The following is a 20,931-nucleotide window of genomic DNA, read 5'->3' as shown; positions in this document are numbered from 1 at the left end:
ATCATTGTGTATTGTGTCTATTAGCATAGTGAGTCAAACGCTAATGAAGAGCTTGCAGACTTCTGAAGGAAATTCACAGGAAGAGGTAAATAGTGGGGGCGGGGGGGGGGGGACGACACTGTTTTCAGGTGAAGATCAAAGGTCTGGGCTGGTATATCGGAGGGAGGGAAGGGTTCAGAGAGACACTCTGGCATCCTTCCATCTGTGAAGACAAGAGGCCAGTGAGCTTGATCCTATGAAAGAGGGGATCTCGGCCATCCGGGCTGGAAACACTAGGAAGAGGACTTGGAGTAAGCTACTCTGTAGGAGACTGGGGAATCTCTTGTGAATTATGTTTAGACCCTAGCAAGCCTGTTGCGATTTTGTTGCATATGTGACCATGTCTCCAGTGTAATTACTTTCTGTAATTTGAATCTCTGCTCTTTGATGATAAATGTGTTGTGTTCACTGTAAAGAGACCCGCGTGCTACGTATTCAGTGGAGTGGTGATCCCGGGTTAAAACCAGTAAGCTGGTGTGTGCTGTCCTCTGGGAGTAGAGAATCTGTGAGTTCTAAGGGGGCCGAATGGGATCGGGTGTGGGTGCTCCAGAGGGACTCTCAGCGTGCTCGGGGGACGGTGGGCATCTACTGCTAAGCTGCACAGAGCGAGGCCTGAGAGGGGAGTCAGGGAGCTGATCCACCACGGACAAGGCTTCCCCGTGCCAAGGGCAGATGGCAGCAAGCTGCCTCGCAGCCCTGGGAACCGCTGGGAAGCACCACAGGCTCTGCTGCACTGAAGACAGCGCATGCCATCTGCACCTTCTCACACAACTTACAGGTGGCCGTTGAGCAGCCGGGAAGTTGCCAGCGGCATCCTTGAACGGGGCCCTCTGTGGTGGAGGGCCTCATTCTTCTTACACTCACTAAGAGAAAGAAAACCCTGCGGGACAGGTCTCTCGACAGCACGGCTCCATTCACAGCTCTGCGAGAAGGACAGACCCAGCTACTGCTAGCTGAGATTCCAACGCTGCCTTGAAGCTGTCCTCAAACAACTAAAAAAGCGCTGCATGAAGCACTGCCAGGGGCTCAGCTGCAAGAGTTCTCGGATGTGTTTCTCTCCATGTCATCCTGCCACCTAGGGGAGCAACATTCGGGGCTCCAGCGGGCTGCCTGGGCAGAGGCAGCAGGCCAGCCCTTGGAGAAGAAAGGGCACTGCCATTCACTGAAATGATCCTTGCCTCTAATCATAAATGACCTGCAAAAGGGGGTAAACAGGGAGGTGGCAAAGTTTGCAGATGATACTAAATTACTCAAGATAGTTAAGTCCAAAGCAGACTGTGAAGGGGTACAAAGGGATCTCACTACACTGGTTGACTGGGCAAGAAAATGGCAGATGAAATTCAGTGTTGATAAATGCAAAGTAATGCATATTGGAAAACATCATCCCAACTGTACACACAAAATGATGAGCTCTAAATTAGCTGTTACCACACAAGAAAGAGATCTTGGAGTCATACAAAAATGACCATATTGGGTCACACCAATGGTCCATCTAGCCCAGCAGCCTGTCTTCCAAGATGGCCAGTGCCAGATGCTTCAGAGGGAATGAACAGAACAGGGCAATTATCGAGTGATCCATCCTCTGCTGTCCAGTCCCAGCATCTGTCAGTTGGAGGTTTAAAGGTAGCTGGAGCATGAGATTGTGTCCCTGACCTTCTTGGCTAATGGCCATTGATGGACCTATCCTCCAGGAATTTATCTAATTCTTTTTTGAACCCCGTTATACTTTTGGCTTTCACAACATCCCCTGGAAGTGAGTTCCACAGATTGACTGTGCATTGTGTGAAGTGCTCTGTATGTTTGTTTGACATCTGCTGCCTATTAATTTCACTGGATGACCCTAGGTTCTTGTGTTACATGAAGGGGTAAAATAACAATTCCTTATTTACTTTCTCCACACCATTAATGACTGTACAAACCTCTATCATACTCCCCCATGGTCATCTCTTTTCTAAGCTGAACAGTCCCAGTCTTTTTAATCTTTCCTCGAATGGATGTTGTTCCATACGTCTAATCATTTTTGTTACCCTTTTCTGTACCTTTTCCAATTCCAATCTATCCTCTTTGAGATGGAGCGACCAGATCTGCACACAGTATTCCAGCTGTGGGTTTTCCTGAATTTCCAAGATAGCAGTTTGTGGTTTTCACACAAGAGGGGGGTGCAAGAGCCATTTATAGGGCTGCACAAATACGTAGAGGTCTTGCACAAGTCAGCTGCCTTAGCATCTTCAGCATGGTGTTCAGACAAGGACGCTTTCAAATACCACAAACAACTTCACAGACGCAGCAGCAGAATTTACAGCATGAATCAAATACTAACTTCTATTGTGCGTCTTCTAACAAATTCCCTTCTCCCTAAAAGATAGCAGTTCTTTCAGTGCAATCCACCACTGTATCCCTCGTGCTTCTGAGCCCCCTGGATCCCGACAGTGACTGATCACTGCTCTTAGCTTGGGTCTCAGGTGCACTCCCAGATGTAGACACCATGTCTGACACCCTTCTTGCGTAGAGGGATCCTGCAGTCTAGTGCCTTGCTCTTGGAATCAGTGCCTCAGCCCTCCCAAGCCCCCAGGGTCCACCTGGCTGTGGGAGCTCTGGTTTCCTCGTTATTCTTCAGGGACAACGTGACAGTAAATCAAGGAACACAAGCTTAACAAAAGAATCTCTTTAACCACCAACAGTTTATTCTTAAAAAGCGCAAGAGTTACAGACTAATGGACAACCTCCTGAACCAACCCCCCAGTGTGATCTCACCGCTCCAGACAGTCCTGGCTTTGCTCTAAGCATCCTTAGACCAGGCAGCAATTCCTGCCAGCTTGGCCTTGTCTTTTGAATGCACTGGTCATGAGGCCTCTGAGCTCACAGAACGCCCTCCTTAACTAAAATCTCTCCTCTTGACTGGTCAAGTGGGGAAACTGCAGCTGGCCCAACTGTGTGGTTAGGTTGCTGTGTAGGGAGTCCTCCTGGCAGCAAACCTATTCTTCCTGTACAGAAGAACCATTTAAAATTGACAGCCCTCTAGGAGGTGTCCCACCCCTAGCAAAGCACAGTGTCCAGAACAGACTGCCCTTGTCAGGACCAGACTGGCTTTTCCAACAGCTTTGGATGCCCCAGTCCAATATGGAGGTCACAATACATAAGTGACATGAAGTTTACAATCAAAATGGCATTCATAAAGCAAAATGAAGTTTGCAATTTGACCCCAACATACCCCCAGTCTATCACACAAGGCACAGCCACAGCATGTGATTTTATTTTCAAACATCATTCAAACAATTAAAGGAATTTTTGGCTGGCGTGAAGTCAAAGTGCCTCTGCAAAAACAGTCCCATTTAGCAAATCAATATTGCCACACCCAATGCACAGCATTACATTACATGAGCCTAGGCACAATCCAGCCAGCTACACGGTTTAGTATAAGGATACAGAGGAACTCTGCAAACTCATGTGCCCCATAGCACCCCGCTGACACAGGAAGTGATGCACTAGCAAGTGTGAAAGGGTCACCGTCCACAGAAATTCATTTTAAACATTCATTTACAAAAAAATTCATTTTAAGAATAGGTTTGCTACCAGGAGGGGCCCTTGACTTTAAACGGACCCCCTATACAGCAACCGAACCACGCGGCTGGGCCAGCTGCAGTTTCCCCGCTTGACCAGTCAAGAGGAGAAGTTTTAGTTAAGGAGGGCGTTCTGTGAGCTCAGAGGCCTCATGACCAGTGCATTCATTTTAAAACATTTATTTATGTTACAAACATCTTAGACTATCAACACAAAGAATTTGTAAATATAACATACTTCCCCCTAGTAATAGCCTTTGTTCGCTTTCCACATGCCTTAGTTTGGAAATGGCAAACAAACTCATCAGTTCCACTTTAGTTTCTTGTCAGTGTCATTTTTTATTTTCATGCACTAGTACAATACTGCAGTGGAACAATGCAACACAAAGGAAAAATGCTGATTTACTTAAAAGCCTTTCTACTGGAACTTTACAAAGTTATGGAAATATTTGTCTTATTTTGTAGGTCTTTCCACACCATGCTAAAACCTACATTTTCAGCCACATGTGACCTGAGGATTCCTTTAAAACTACACCCCAATCTGTTAAAATCCTTAAAAGGACTTCCTGATCCAGAGAATAGCAACACGTTTTTATTGGGGTTCCTATTTTGGGCAGCAAAGAACTATCAAGTCAGTCTACACTGGATTTTAAAATGAATCTTTCAGCAGCATGTGCCACAGCAAATGCTGACTCAATCGGTATCGTAGTCAGCTCTCCACTATACTATTGTCACAGTGCTGCAGAATTAGATCAGAGTGACAGCTGGCTACATAGACACAGTGTTTATGAAAACAGAAGAGTCTCTTTGGATTTATGAAGCCACAGTGTGAGGTGCACAACTATATGCATGCGGTGCTCACTTTATGTGGTGCAAAAAATTCTGTGGTTATGTGAACATGTTAGCAGTCAAGTGAAAATGAATGATATGCTAAGACTGAAATATAAGAACCAACAACAGCAGTTTGCACTGTGCTAGCACCTTAATTAATCTGCAGTCCCCAGCAAAGTAGGTCAGTCCTGTTCCCATTTTAGAGAGAGAACCTCGCAGTGGTTAAATGACTTGCCAAAAGTCATTCAGAAAGCCTGGAAGAGATCTCCTGATCCGCAGTCATGTGTTCTAACCAAGGACTACACTCTCTGAAGCATCGGTGTGTATGTAGGTTATCTTTTGATGACTGAGGCATGCAGACAAACATTCTGCAGCACATGACAGTCTGGAAATGCCAGTGTCCTAATGTTTGCTACAAAGAAAACACTCAGCAACACCACTTTAGAGCAAGGCAGTCGACTGACAGTAGAGTTTCAGGGTTTACGGCCATATGCTATTTAACAAATTGCTAGGAAATTGAGTGAAATTCACTCATTAAGCCCCCATTCCTAACAGGTGTGAAACAAGTAGATGATGTTGTCCTCTTGCTAGCAGAGTAAACATCTGGCTTTTTGACACCTATCCACAACACACTGATATGACCAAAACCACAAAGTAAAACTCCTCAAACTAACTGCCCAAACACATAAAAAAGGAACATACTTTTCCTTTCACAATGATGTAACTATGCACACTGTTTACACAAGAAACCATGTGCACATCTGCAGTTAAATGCACTTTAAGAACCATTTTTGCATGAACCATTTTGTCTAAGTTTATGTGCAACTGAAAGACTGGCTGTGTTGAGCTGCCAGGGGCCATGTTTTTTGTCTTAAAAGGCATCTTGCCTCCTGAACTGGCTGCAGAACTCAATACCAAAACTGCTGACATTTCCCTCCTCAGTAACACTCTCCCAGAAGCAGACCTTGCATGTCAGAAATAAACCCCATGGCAACCTCTTTACTGATTTTTGAACTTATGAAAAATAGGAGTATACAATTTGATAGCAACAGACATTTCATACACATCATGCCAGAAGGTTCACGACAATCAGAATTCAACTCAAACACAAGAGCTTTGTTTTTTTCTTTTTTAAAAACACTACACACAGAATTTGCGAGGACCAAGTCTTTCTTTAAACTCAGTAAACCACCGTGTAGAATTATAGTGCTCTACAAATACTTATTATTAATACAAAGCAACAGGATTGATGTGACTTCAGAACAAAATGGCTCAGTTCTGGGAAATGAGCTCAAGTGGCACCATGGCATGTTGCAGTTTTTAGAAGTAGGTCAAATCACCAATACACACCTCACGTGCTGCATGAATGAATAACACATAACATTGGAAAAGCAGCAATGATTTTGTAGAGGGTAGGAGAAGTCACACCCTCCCTCACTCCACGGACATGCTGTAGTATGAACAGGGACAGTGTTGTCATCGTACAAGAATTCATTTCAGAGCTGGTAACTTCTGTTCCTGGACTAGAGCAACCTTCTAAGAGGAAAGAATCAGGGGGTAGGTTAGTGGCATGCATTCCTGAAATGATGTTGGAGTTACTGTACCTGTGCCACACCTGTGACAGTTAAAGCTACCCCCTCCGCCGTCTCTACGTCCTCGCACCTGGGCTGTAACGTCATTATCTCTAGGGAAATCCTGCCAAAAAACGTAGAACATTTGCACGTTTCCAGGTAACACACTGTCAGCTTCTCCCCTTGTATCTCCTGCCCCAGGCTACCTGCCACACTCCTTACAGGTAATGTAAAGTATGCTGTCCAGTGACGCTGTTCATGATTAGAGGTGTCATTTTGGCCAAGAAAGTAAGATTTTCAAATAACGCTTAGACATTTTCTAAACAGAGAAGGGCCTGGAGTCAGATTAAACAAGATAATGTGACCCCTTCCCTTTTACTGAGCTAACTCCCAAAGACCCCAGAAACCCTGGATATCACAAATTGCCCAGTAAAAAGGCAGCATATGTTCTGCCTGGTCAGTGTCACTAATTTCAAAAGTACCGTATCAGATTGAGAAAGCCCAGCCAGATTTCCGATCTCTACACAGATACCACAATTCCTGTGCAGAAACCACAGGCTCAAACATTCATCAAGAAGTACTTTAGGGAAAGAGTTCACAGAAGAGAAAAGTACATTTTTAAGACATCCTGGCCTATAGTCATCCTTCCCAATCTCCCTGTTCAGGACAGGAGTCGGTTTTTTTAAATAGCCGATGTACTGCTCTGGCAATCGGGATATGAAACCCCGAACTGAGAGCTGCCCCACTCTGGGTTTGTGAGTTTGTGATTCCAGTCCAGATGTAGGTTGTTGCTACAGGGCCGCTCCAGGCATCTGAGCAGCCTTTCCTATTTCCTAAGTGACTCAAAGCTATGGAGAGCCCTTGGCCCTCTAGGTCACGACTACTGTTCTGTATCAGCCAAACAAACAGGAACTTTAAGCTATTGGGCTCTATCAATCTGACCCTTTTTCCTCTTCGTTCCTTCCAGCGGAGTCCTACTGGTTAGGATCAAAGTACATTGGCAGGGCTCTATGTGTAGGAGGGGGAGGGTCAGGGACTGGAAGAAATGAGGACACTGCTTGACAGGAGTTAGACAGAACCGTAGCGCTGTGTGCATGCCTCAGACTCCTACTCAGGTACATAGAATACGAGGCATTGGAATTTTGAAACAATTATAGGAGAGCACGTATGACTTGGCTAGCAGCCATTACAAACCAGCTCTGAATCAAATCAAGGAGGCACAAGTCAGAGGGTTTGTGTCAGCAAACATCAGTTCACACACGAGCTATGATTAGGCTGCAGAATCCACTGCATAGGCCACTTTACCATTCTGTAAAGTCATTAAAACGTGCTGCAGTGAGTCTGTGCTCTGCAACCATCCTCATTACACTGGCATGCAGGCATGGGAGCCGACTGAACAGATCCTGCTGTACAGTACATACAGCTGGATATCTCTGCCACGTGTGCTTATATCTAGGACTGTATTGAAGAGTTAGTACAAGGCTGTCACTCTGTTAGGGAACAATAAATAGTCCCATCTAGGCTATGAACTCTAACAAATGTAGTAATGGGGTCCTGATTCTGCTGTAGCCATAGCGTACATGAGCCCTTGGAACGGATCACCGTGCTGCGCGGAAGCACAGGGGAAAGTATGAGGAAACTCACTGATAAATAATAAGCACTTACATAGCTGCTTTGGGCGTTGTACACACAACAGTCAAATGTGAAGCAAAATAAGCTGGGCTCTTTCCATACTGTACTTTTGAAGCATAACATTCAAGATGGGGGAAATAGAAGGACTCGGTTCAATCTCACAGCACAAGCTTGGGAACGAGTCAGTCACATTAGGAATTTTTCACACGTAGGTTTACATTTGAACAACAAAACCCCTTTATCACAATTTGCCCCTCCCATCTCAAATAAGCCTGAACTGAATTTGGTTTGCGATTCAGGTGTAGTATTGGATGCTCGTCTGTTCAATGCCACCAGGGGAAAGGGTACAACCTGGAGGGAATGTCTGCAGCATTATTGAAAGGAGCCAGCATGGCACTGAATTTGGAATATGTCAGTATGCATCTCTCTACATTACCTATGGAGTGCACCAGAAGGCAAATACCAGAGAAGGGGGCAAGAGAGGATGGTGTTGACATTTAGCTGCTGTCCCAGTAGACGAAAAGTTAGTTTTTATGTTATCCTGCTGCTGCTGCTGCTGCTGTTGCATGAAATGGAAGGGAGAGAAGAAGGTTAGACACAATGTTAGGAAGCTGGTGGGTTATTACCTGTGCAACCCCTGTTACGTACAGTGGGACCCCCTCCGACGTCTCAATATTCTCACATCGACAGAGGATGGTCATAACCTCCAAAGACAGTCTGAGCAGCAATAAATAAGGGTAGGACAGCAAATACACAGAGCAGTTACCAGAGAATAATAGACAAAATGCAAAGGACAGACGGGACTTTCAGGTTTTAATTTTTCCCTATCACTTTACATGTCTCCCTCTGTCCACTCCTGAGTACCCAACACTGCTGGGCAGGTTTCCATTAAGCAAACCCCAGTCTCTCTCTGACTGGGGGAGTGGCAGTTGCCACTGTCTAGTAGCTGTATTTAGTTTATATAAATGTTATATGGTTTAATGCTATAAATGCTGTAATTCTGGCTCTGACCTTTGTAAAACAAAAGCTTCCTGCCAGGTAGACATTGCTACAACAGCTGTTTAGGAATTTTCTGTCAGTGCCCTTTTCACAAAATTCCATTTTTTTTTCCAGGGAATGTTCAGTTTTGCCAAAAAATCCAATTTTCCATTGGGAACACTGAAATAAGTGACTGTCTGGCCTGGAAGGTTCTTGTCAATTTCATTTTCTGCCTGCCAAGAGAAAGTGAAATTGACAAAAACCTTCAGGCTTGCAGACAACATGCTGAAATATTCCATTCCAGGTCTCCAAAAATGAAACTTCAAAATTTCTGTCCACAGAAAAATTTCAAGGCTGTTAATTTTTGTCCTGGATCAGGATGACTTTTTCTGAAATCTTGACGTTTTCCGGGGGATGGACAGTCTGTTTTCTGAGCAGCTCCATTATTACTTCATTTTCCCAGTTCAGAACCGGCAGGGCTTCACTCCAACAACTCTGCAATAACTGCAGTTGCCCTGGCTTTACCTTCTGACTGGATGTCCTGTGGAGATTTTCTAGTTCAAGAGTAGGAATGCCCTCCCCTCTTGGGCAAATGTGAATGCAGGAAGCTACATTACTCACACTGCTTAGGGTACTCAGGAGGTCATCGGTTCTTGAAAGGAGAACAAAATCCTCCACTCAGATCTTGGCACGCACGGTAAGGTGCCTCGAGCTCTCTCTAATGTGTGTAATTAAGCCTACCCACTTCTTGTTACGATCTGGGAACCCAGACTTTTTAAAATAAAAGATGAACATTTATGTTGTGGCAGCACCTACAGGCCCCATCAAGGTCAGGGTCTCATTGTACTCAACAGTGGACAAACTCCTTCCAGGAGACTCTCCCTGCCCTTGATTCTTCTCACATTTTATCTCTTTAGTCCAATCCTTGGGCCTCTTGAATAAGTTTATTCCTTCTGCAAATAATGCATCAAACTTTCTCTTTGGGGCTTCTCAAGAAACTGAAAAAAGGAATCATTTAAACAAAGGAGAAACCCATCTGTTTGAAGTGTAACCATTCTCCCAGCATTCACATGGTGTCAGACTTTTGAAGCTGTCTAGGGGAAAAGCCTGACGCCATTTGAAAAACCACCATACCATAAGCATCAGTTATCCTGTGCTGAATAACAGAGCTGGGTTTTTCTTTCTTCTCCCAACTGACACTAGTGCTACTAGAAAGTCTCTTTGTTAAAACAGCAAGCATTAATTGACAACCTCCACATGCAGTCGGAGTGCTAGAATGCCCTGAGCACCGTAACAATGTAGTGTGGCAGCCACCAAGACAGTTCATTACAGGTGGCGTGAGTCATTTGCCAACAGCATCAATTGGCACCTCTAAGAATGATGTGAGCTTGCTGTACCCCCAAGCTGACTGACCAGTGGGTATCCAAAGTGATGGGCATCTAAGACAATATGTCATTTCTATTACAATGGAGGTGCATAGCAGTGACAGCAACATGCTAACTACATCTGTCAGTGGCAACACATCAGCAGGGAGAACAACTGAGGAGGCCAGCCAGTGCAGGTTAACTATAACCATTTGGGCCTTCACTCTTATTACAAAACCAAAAAGTCTCGTCTTTCTCCTTTTCTCTATTAATTCTTATAAGTGCGGAGGATCCCCACACAGGTCAGTTGGGTATTACGACCGTATTACGTACTGTGAATTCCCATTGACCTGCAGACTAAGCAGCTACATTAGACAACAGCAGCACTATCACAGCATGTTAGTTCAAAGACTGAAGCAATAATAAACAGCAAGCAAAATTAATGGCTGAGAATAGGGCGAGAAAGGAAATCCCTTGGTTTTAAACAGAAATGTGCGCCCAATCCCAAAGTAAGGGTTAGTTTTTGAAACTGCAAAGGGCAGTATACCTTTAGGAAAATAGACTTGAGTAAGAGAAGGAAATTGCTCCTCACTCTAGCCCTCCCCACTGTATGTTCAGTGCCACCTGCAAGTCGCCAGCACCTTATCAGAAAGACTGGTTTGACCTGGCTCTCCTGCCAGAGCTTCTACACTTACTGATAGGCAAACCAAACTGGCCACAAAGGAAAACCAGACGGCATTGCAGAGTACCTCTGTTACATCCTCTGAGCAAAGCAGCAGCTATTTTGTTTCCCAGTTATTGCGTTTCGGATCACAGCAAGGGGAATAGCAACTGAAAGTTCTTGAGTTCCCCAAAAACGGACTGATTTTAGCAATGTGGAAAGAAAAATAAATTCATCAAAAAAAAAAAAAACATAGACGCGGCCCCTCTTAATTTGGTTTAATTTTGAGATATTTAGAAAAAATATAAAAATAAATTTTAAGGGGAGGCATGCAGATACACAACAGCTGTCTGAAGAAGATTCAGCTGAAAGCAGACTTTCTCAATCACTCACCATGATATCAGGACACCCCTGTGCAAATGATCTACACAAAGAACTCAGCCATTGCCAGATGTTCCTGAGACCATAAGGTTATCTGGGTTTTATTTTGAATATGACGACATTAATGGATGGCACATTTGAAACAGCAGGAAATATTTCTTGAAGTATCACAAACACCCTCAGCCCCTTGAGTTCCCAGCTGCAGGATGGTTGAAGGCTGAATACAACAGCTTGATTTAAAAAGGGCTGGGCAAGTGTTAGCGATCCTAAAAAGTCATCATCAATAAACAGAATTAAATCTCATGCTTCAGCACATTCCTCGAGGGCCAGAAAGGATCTTCAGCTCCTTCCCATCACGTCATCTACTTCAATACTGCACAACTGTTTAGCAGCCTCATATAGGGTAGTGGAGCTTTCCTTTGAAACATCTAATATTGGCCATGGCTGGAGGCAAGATACTGGGCTTGACGGGGACCAATGGCTTGATCGTGTTTGGCCAATTCTATGTTCCTAAAGGCACTGCTGGCAGCCTGATTCGAATAAGGTTCACCTGCCCAAAAACACAAGCAACAGGAGAGAGGTCTCCTTACCTTTGTGTGTCAGAAATGCACCACCAAGCCCATGCCCAGCCTCCGAACACATACTGCTTTAGATCAGAGCCACAGCAGCCACCTGCAGCACAAGCAGAAAGCGTAAGTATGTTATAGTTACACACATGCAGATCCATCTCCCCCACGCAAGTTAAAAATAAAAACTTGCTTCCAAATAGCCCTCTGCTCAATGATGAGGCAAAGCAGCAACCCACAAGATTGCACAATATGCATGTGCAATTCCTGGGAAAGCAAAGGCAGAGAGCAGCTCACCAACAAACAGCAGCCTCCTGGAATATTAGCCTTTCTACCCCCAAGGCTGAAGAAATTAATTCTGCTAATTTCCCCCATAGTGATGTAGGGCCAAAATGTCCGACTGGTGCAATAGTAGAGGTGAGCTACATGCATGCTAATCTATATGACGGAGCACATGAAGAACATATTTCCTGAAGCCCCCCGTGTTCCACTGCTCACCACTGAAGTTGTTGTACGTTCAGTGGTGACCCAACTATCACATTGGCAAGGGTTAGATAAGGCCTTAGCACTTGTATTACAGCAATGGGTGCTACAGAAAACCCCTCAGAGTGATTTTCAGGGCAGGTCCTGTAAAAAGCCACATATATTTGCAGTACCAAATACAAATTAAAAAAACCATTTCCAAGATATGGGCGGGGGTGAGAAAATCCTGCCAGGGGCTAGAGTAGTTAGCTGGATACCCTGTTTCCGGTCTGAAACCAATAGGTCATATTTTACAGTAAATATGATGTGAACTCATTCTCTACGTAGAATCAAGAAGTTAGTGTCCCTTTAACTCTACCTAGACAGAGGAGTAATCTAGATACAAACAAAGCTCTTTTCACAAGGTTATTTTCTGAAGGCAGCTTTTCGATATAATCCTATTAAACGTACTAGAAAATGTTTGTTGTTTGCCATATTGCAATCCAACAGGCAGAAAGTTTCTGTTTCAAAAGCAGGGTACATTTTTTATGACCTAGGTTTCTTTTCACAGAAGCAGTGCTATTTCAAAACCACCTTACTCTTCAGGCCTCTAAAGCAATAAAGTTTTAGAAAACAAGTTGAAACGTTCGGGTCTTACAGGGGGAAACGCTCTAAGCCATTGACAACACCTTCTGCTTTTGGCTCAGAAAACTGGGACATCCCAGGCTTTGACGGTACAGCACAGACTCAACGGCTTGCAAGTTGCTTAACTTTGTGTTTTTCAAGTAACTCTTTTTGTCACGCTCAGGTTTAAGACCTGAAACAAGTGAACTTAAGAGCCACTATTTTATATTTCTGTTTTGACCACTACATGTACATGCATTGTTCTCCCACCTCCAAGACAACAGCTCCCTGCCAACTTGCATGGCAGCTGGAAGACCATTGCTCTGAATCAGAGGAAGACATAGGCCTTGTCTACACTACAATGTTGTCGACACAAGTTACAGGGATGATCAAACAGTGCTGTAATTACAACACTTGCGCCTGTCCAGACAGCACTTGTCGGTGCTCTAGCACAGACAATGAGGGCAGTGCGCTGTGACCAGCTATCCCGCTGTGCAACTCACCACCCAGCTAGGAGTTGTGGGAAGGCAAGGATCGCAGCACATCATGGGTGCTGGCTCAACATCCCATGACGCAGTGATTTCCATCTTGTCATTCCATGGGTTTCCAACTGCATTTTGCGGCATTTTCAACGGCCCCAGTTTCCTGAGCACCCGACATCTGTATCATAAAAATCATGGAGCAGGTCCTCAAGGAATCCATTTTAAGGCACTTGGAAGAGAGGAAGGTGATCAGGAACAGTCAGCACGGATTCACCAAGGGCAAGTCATACCTGACCAAGTTGATTGCCTCCTATGGTGAGATGACTGGCTGTGTGGATGTGGGGAAAGCGGTGGACGTGATATACCTGGACTTTAGCAAAGCTTGTGATACGGTCTCTCACATTATTCTTGCCAGCAAGTTACAGGAGTATGGGTTGGATGAATGGACTATAAGGTGGATAGAAAGCTGGCTAGATCATCGGGCTCAATGGGTAGTGATCAACGGCTCAATGGCTAGTTGGCAGCCGGTAACAAGCGGAGTGTCCCAGGGGTCGGTGCTGGGGCTGGTTTTGTTCAACATCTTCATTAATGATCTGGAGGATGGGGTGTACTGCATCCTCAGTGAGATTGCAGATGACACTAAGCTGGGAGGAGTGGTAGATATGCTGCAGGGTGAGGCTAGGATACAGAGTGACCTAGACAAATTGGAGGATTGGGCCAACAAGGACAAGTGCAGAGTCCTGCACTTAGGAAGGAAGAATCCCATGCACAGCTACAGACTGGGAACCGACGAGCTAGGCAGCAGTTCTGCAGAAAAGAGCCTGGGGTTACAGTGGACATTTCACTGACATCAGTGTGAGTTGGTCATGGAAGGTGCATGACTTATGAATCTTCAGGAACACTGGCCTGTACAGAAAACTGCAAGCCGGGACTTTCTTTCCAGACCAAAAGATTCCAGTGGAGGATGTTGAAATGCGCACAGTGATCCTGGGAGACCCAGCCTACCCCTTACTGCCATGGCTCATGAAACCGTATATAGACAAACTGGATAGCAGCAAGGAGTGCTTCAAAAACAGGCTGAGCAGGTGCTATTGAATATGTGTTTGGCAGATTAAAAGCTTGCTGGCAATGCCTTTATGACAGGTTAAACCTAAATGAGAAAAATAATCCCATGGTTAATAGCTGCCTGCTGTGTGCTCCATAGTATTTGTGAAGCTAAAGGTGAAAAGTTTCCCCCTGGGTGGAGCACAGAGGCGGATTGCCTTGTGGCTGAATATGAACAACCAGATGTCAGGGCTATTAGAGGGGCACAATGGGGGACCATTTGAATCAGGGAAGCCTTGAGGAACTATTTCAATAATGAGCACCACTAAGGTGGCTTTATAAACAGCCCTGTGCCATGCTATGACTGCTATCCAGCTTGCACTGTGTATCAGTGTGAGGTGCACCCACTGCGTGCAAGAGACAAACAAAGATTGCTTATTCTTCACAGAGTAGATCTTTATTAAACAACAATTATTCACAACACACACAAAGCTGGACTGGAGGGGAGAAAGCAGCGAGGGGCAGGATGAGCTGTGACAGCTGGGTGTAAGTCCAGCTATCGTTCTGGAAGCTGTGTGATGGCTGGGAGTTTGGCAGGAATGTGTGGGTGGAGTTTGGGGAGGGCATGGAGATCTGTACTGGCTGCAAGGGGGGGAAGGGGCGAGCACACATGAATTCAGTCTGCAGCACTATGAGTGACTTTAGCAGCTCTGTTTGCTCCTCCATGGCTTTTTCATGCATTTGTAACCTGCTATCACTCACTCCTGCTTTTCCCTCCTCTCCTGCCTATCAATTTTCTGATTTTTGGACACAGTGTCTCCAGGCCCTTTTTTCTTTTTCTGCCTCAGGGGACTGGAGTTCTTGGAACATCTCCTCTTTGTTTCTCCATGGTCATTTTCTTATCAGCCGCAGGTGCTCGACAGGTGTGGAGGGGTTTCCCCTCAAGGGCATGTCTGTAGAAGCACAATAAACAATGAACAGAAGCATTACTGAGAGTGCAATAACAGCATTGAGGCATTACTGTAAATTACACCTCTTTCTCACTGTCCCCTGGCAAGCGCACAGCTCAACAATCAACCAGGGCATGGTGAGTTGTGCCTGGGGTGAGGGGGCACTTAAGCTGGGGAAAAGGTTCTGGGTGGTTGTTTGGGGTATTGATGCAGGTAGATAGGGACGAAATTATAAAATTTCAAATTGTGCCACCATTGTCCACAGGTGTGAGCCATACAAGCTGATATCTCACTCCTGAGAATAAGCAGGGATGCTAGGGTGCATCTCCTCCACGTGTGCAGTTTCAAAGCGGGTGCCTACGCTTTTTGTCTGTGGGCTGCTTTGGTCCCTGCACAAGGGATTGCCGATTGGTACAGGAAAGTGTCCTACAATGGGAGAAGAAACAAAGCAGCTCTGCTGAGGAATCTCCGGCAGAGGATTGGCACGTACCTCCAGGAAAGTTTCCTAGAGATCTCTCTGGAGGATTCTTGGAGTGAAATCTTGGAGTGCATTAACACACTTTTCCACCACACTGCCTATCTGAATGGGAAGCACATGCAAACATTGCTACTCTTATGCATTTCTATCCCTTCAACCAGCTGTATCATGCAACAAAGCAAAGGACAGCTGTACCTCATGTAATCAAGCAGCATCAGCTCAAAAAATCACTTACCCAAGTTCCCCTCTCCTGCATCCTGCACACCAGAGTTGGAGGGCTGGGACTGGCTCGAACCCTCCTGGCTCCCCATGTCAGCCAATGACCTGATTCCCTGCTCTGCAACTTGTCAGGGTTGAGTCCAGTGTCTGCGGCTGCTGGGCCCAGGGAGGTATACAGGGATCTCTTGGCGGTGAAGGTGGGGTCACCGCTGCGGATGGCTTCCAGCTCCTTATAGAAGCGGCAGGTCTTTCAGCGACTGTTTGACTCACTAGCCTTTTGGTACCCCTGCCACAGCTCCTTGATTTTCACATAGCACTGTAGCATGTCTCATTCATAGCCCTTCTCCACGATTAAATGAGAAATTTGACCGTATGTATTGAAGTTCCTTCAGCTGGAGGAGAGCTGGGACTGCACAGCCTCCTCCCCACAAACATCAATCAGATCCAGAACCTCCAGTGTGCTCCAAGCGGGAGAGAGTTTGGTGTGTGGAGCCGCCATGGTCAGCTGGGAAGATGCAATGTGAGCTCTCCACTCGACCAAGCAGGAAGTGGAATTTCAACAATTCTTGGGACTTTAAAGGGGGAGGGTCGGATGGCTGGAAGGCAGGGGAGCCCAAACTGATGGCCAGAGCAGTCAGGATGGGCATTGTGAGACACTTCCTGGAGGCCATTTACCACAACATAACTAAGCGCAGTGTCTACGTTGAGGCTTTGTTGCTAAAAGTTTGGAGCAAAAAGCTCTCTCATCGAGGTGGTTTTATTTTGTCACAAAATCAGGGGAGTTGGGTCGGAGGGAGGTGAGGGGATTGGAGTATGCACACCGCCACTGTTTTGGTGCAAAAAGCTGACTTTGGTCGCCAAAAGTCTCTAGTGTAGACCAGATCTGCACTAAAAAATTAGATCAACCTAGTTACGTTGCTTGGGTACTGAGCACCACAATTAGGTTGACATAACCCCTCCTGTGAACACATGGCTAGGTGGACGGAAGAATTCTCCCATCGACCTAGCTGCTGGTTCTGGGAGAGATGGATTAACTACACTGACCAAAAAAATCCTTCTGTCAAAGTAGGGAGTGTCCATGCTGCGGCGCTACAGCAGAAATGCCCTCTGAGAAGCTGATTGGTATGACAGGTCCTAAAACTGATTCAAAGTAATGTCATCTAATATCTCTTGGAGGACAGGAGACTGGCTTGCTCAGCTAATTAGCCAGACTCTCAGAATGTATGCTGTCTGTTGCTCATTTTCTGTCTGTTACATGTACAGTACAATGTTCTGGATAGATTCTGCCTCCCAGAACCACGCTTAGCACTGGACAGAAGTGACAGCATGTGTTCCTTCAAACAGACTTTGTTTTCTTTCACAGACACTGCAAGGAAGTATCCTATTTAGAATCTTGTCCAACCTGAGCAGCAGCCCCTTACTAATTCTCACCAGGAAGCACAGCGTTACATTTGTGCACAGCAGATTTGGTGACATGTAAGTAATGCTATTTAGTAAAATCATTCTTAATAGTGTCCAAAGCAGGAAGAAAATATGGCAAGTTATAATAAAATTCTTCTAAAAGGATTCAGTCTGAATGTACTAATGGGCGTGACCGGCCAGTTAGGTGCATTAATACAAGTTGTACATCTGGGCACAGTAGAACACTGCCGGTAAAAGAATGAGCTGCATGAACTAATCACCTGAGAAATTATATTTTATTACACTCTTGCCATCTGTTTTCCAGGTCAGAGATCAATTGAAAAAAACCCCACCACCACCATGAGAACTAGAAATCTTGAAAACAAACACCCAACACAATGAGATTTGGCAGAGAAACCTCCTTTTTCAGCTATAACATCCCCTCTTTTCTAAAAGTCTGGGTCCCATACCTACTTGGCCACAGCTTCCACAGACATCCACTGTGCCTTTTCCTGCACAATATAATACAGCCAGCTACATTACAAAAGGAGGATTCATGCCAGAATGCAGTATTCCAGCTTGGAGCCTTCACAGGGAAGTGGCCTGCATTAAAGTCGGAAGAGTTCCCAGAGCCAACAGAAGAAACTAGATCGTTTGTTTCTTATGAGATTAGATTAACAACTTCAGGGTTTGTGATTAGTTCCAGATACACAAACAAAAAACGCCTGCAGCAGATCCAAAAAGGCACTTCATGCTACTGCTGTAAGAGTTGCATACAAGAAATGAGAGAAGCCTGTCTGGGGAGAGATACACATAGCAGATATGGGGAAGTCAGGCCAGAAACACAGGGTATGTCTACACTGCATCTGGAAGCAAGCCTCTCAGCTCCATATGCTAGCAAGCCTTGAGCTAGTGAGATAAAAATAGCTCACTCCCAGCTGCAGTGTAGACAAACCCATTAAGGCCCAGAGGTACAGGTCCCTGCTGCAGTTTAAATATTAAACAGATGTGTATTGTCTGCTGTAATCAAACTAGCTTTGACAAATGAACGTGACAATATGAGCAGTAACCTTTTACTCTGGCTGCTGCATTTGGGAGCTTGACATTTAGAATGATAGAAGGTTATGCTGGGAGGCTCTTTGATGATAACACCCTCTCTCTGTGACTGCATGAAGACAGGATAGTGATGGGAAAGAGAATCAAAATGAACCGGGACCCTGGAGACAGAAGAGAAAGGAGGGGATAGAAACGCCCTCCTTCACCTGTATGAAAACAGGGTCTCTTGCTTTCTTCATACCCAGATTTACAGTCAAAGAGATGCCAAATCTCACTATCTCCTAAACAGAACAAATGCGGAAAGTCACTTGCCCAATCTGTTTATTTTTCAAACAGACTGGGCTTATTAGCCAAAATAAACTGAGCCATCCTGGGAAATGTCAAGAAAACTGCTAACAGAAAACTAGAGATGCTGATTAATGGTTGAAAGAGACATGATGGCATGGAGAGAAAATGAAACTGGACAACAGATGCATAAGGAAACTCATGTGCAGTGAAGTCAGTGTCTAGGCACAGATCAACGTCAGAATCTCAGGCACTAGTGTGAATCTGAGTTAAGCCTTGTCTATACACAGAACTTGTATCAAAACTAATTAACTAAAACTAATTTAAACAGACTTAGTTAAACCAGTTCAAACCCCTGTGTGGACACTTATCAATTAAAAACTGGTTACACCAGTTTAACTAGCACCTGTAACAAGCTAAACTGATGTGACAGTTTTAAACCCATCTATAGAGTGTCTGCACAGCGTTTGCATTGGTTTAACTAAATTGAGTTCAAAACACACCTTTGACTGAACTGGTGCAACTTTGTGTATAGATCTGGCCTTGTAAAAAGAAATCCAGTGTATGGCTTGAATTTCACAAGCCATAACAAAGTGTGCACCACTACACCAGGAAAATGTCACACCTAAATTCTTCCTGGAAACCAAAGGGAAAAAGCCCTAAGGCAATGATAAGCAAACCACACACACATGCAGAGAAGCTATTCCAACTCTTTTGGAGATTTAACAAGCACTTGACAATAGAAACCTTGGATTCCATCTGCTGCAAATGCCTGGGAAGGTCAGTGTCTCTGAAGAATGCAGATTACCCAATTCTGTGTAATTACTGAATAACAGACAACAGCATTAAAGACTGGCTAGCGTCACACTGCAATTTATTTTGACAGGCTGTGACAGTTGCATACTGGACAGTGACAAACAGGTTTCAGGGAAAGAACAGTACTGTATCACGTCACAGTTCAAGATTCTTGGCTGATCATATTTATGAAGCTAAACAGATTATTGTGGTAGTCAGATCCTAGAGGAAAATGGAAGCCCATTTCCTTTAAAGACCGTTTAAACAGCTAACCTTGCATGAGGGTGCGTAAGAACTTCACTCTCAGGAACACACACATTCTGAATACAGAAGTGGAAATCTGATTCCAAAGGCAAAACAGACATGCGTAAAACCTCTCTCATACACAAAAAGACAGCCAGAGCTGCCTGTTCCTCCTTACTGTATACCATACCCATAAACTTTTAATCTGTATACAAAACTAGGGAATTAAAAGCATGGTTAGGCAGAAGATCATGGGAGCCCATATTTGTTCTGTGACCTGCATATCATATTTGTTGTTTACAAGTCAAAAAGGGGATTTTTCTTTCAAGTCAAATTGGGCTGATCCTTCTGTCTTACATCACCACATACAAGAAAGGGCTCACCACCAAACAGAGATGACCATTTTGTTGCTAAATAGAATTCAGATGACTCAGACATGTCAGTAAGGTAAGCTGATACTCTTGAGTAAGAATTCATTTGATATTTACGGACTGCAATCACATGTTAAAGATTGCTCCTGTAAGATATCTAGGAACAATGAGGTGATCTAGTTTATGTGTAAGTATTACAGGATCACAATTCATGACTGGCAAAGTGAGGGAGAGCCATGCATAGCTTAACTTCAGGGCTGTTAAATAACCCAGCATCAACAGTGCAGTCATTATACAGTTTGTTTACACGATGGTAACTATAGTCTGATGTGTCTAGATAATGTACCTTTTGCATTTTCCTAAAAAACTTCAATGGCACCAGTGCACTGGGAGAAAAGTCATAGCTTCAAAAATGGCAATGGAGAGTGCTGAAACAACAAGTTCATGCTCAACACACCGTTCTGTGACAGATTTCTCACAAGTGTCCCATAGTACACTGCTGTCCTTAGGTTAAATTAGAACCAAACTACCGAAAATCCGTAACAGGTTTTAAAATGCTGAACAGAGTAACTTCAAGTCTGGATTTAAAAGTTCCCAGAAGTAATTTTATAACGAATATGTGGCTTAACAGGAATCCAGAGAAATCACACAGAGTGGGAGAGAAGCACTAATACTCAGCATTGACCTGCGCCCTTGGAATCAGATTTCCAAATAAAGGCCATCGAGCAAAGGTTTGTATTGATAAAACAGAAGTTATCAAAGTGAGAGCTGACTGCTTGTTTGGGTACTGTATGTCACTAATACGCCTTACGGTGTAAAGTAAAGAGGAAAAGTGAAAAGTATTGAAAGAAAGCCACGCCTTTAAAGTGGCATATGGTGAGATTCCCACCTTAACAGACACTAGAATTTATTCTAAAAGAAGCTTTTCAATTACAATA

General features: G+C 44.5%; 1 protein-coding gene across 7 annotated transcripts in view; it reads right to left on the bottom strand.

Moving 5' to 3' along the window:
* The window catches only part of FLOT2 (flotillin 2), a 33,141-nt gene that overhangs the window by 9,265 nt on the left and 2,945 nt on the right, over positions 1 to 20,931 (bottom strand). For 2 of the 7 annotated variants that reach the window (XM_067565916.1, XM_067565919.1), the window contains exons 2-3: positions 11,608 to 11,689; positions 8,260 to 8,350 (exon numbers count right to left, since the gene is read on the bottom strand). The exons of 1 other annotated variant lie outside the window; for it this stretch is intronic. In XM_067565916.1, coding sequence (XP_067422017.1) covers positions 8,260 to 8,350; positions 11,608 to 11,689 — 173 coding nt within the window. Of the gene's footprint in view, positions 1 to 6,034; positions 6,126 to 8,259; positions 8,351 to 11,607; positions 11,690 to 20,931 lie in introns of all 7 variants that reach the window. 4 more of the 7 variants (XM_067565914.1, XM_067565917.1, XM_067565918.1 and 1 more) reach the window with 3 other exon arrangements.

The sequence above is a fragment of the Emydura macquarii genome, unplaced genomic scaffold (assembly GCF_026122565.2).
Source record: "Emydura macquarii macquarii isolate MOO-44397 ecotype Brisbane River unplaced genomic scaffold, CSIRO-AGI_Emac_v2 contig_2699, whole genome shotgun sequence".
NCBI classification, from domain to species: Eukaryota; Metazoa; Chordata; order Testudines; family Chelidae; genus Emydura; species Emydura macquarii.
The sequence above is the reverse complement of the archived record's forward strand: the minus strand, read 5'-3'. Positions and strand labels throughout refer to the sequence as shown.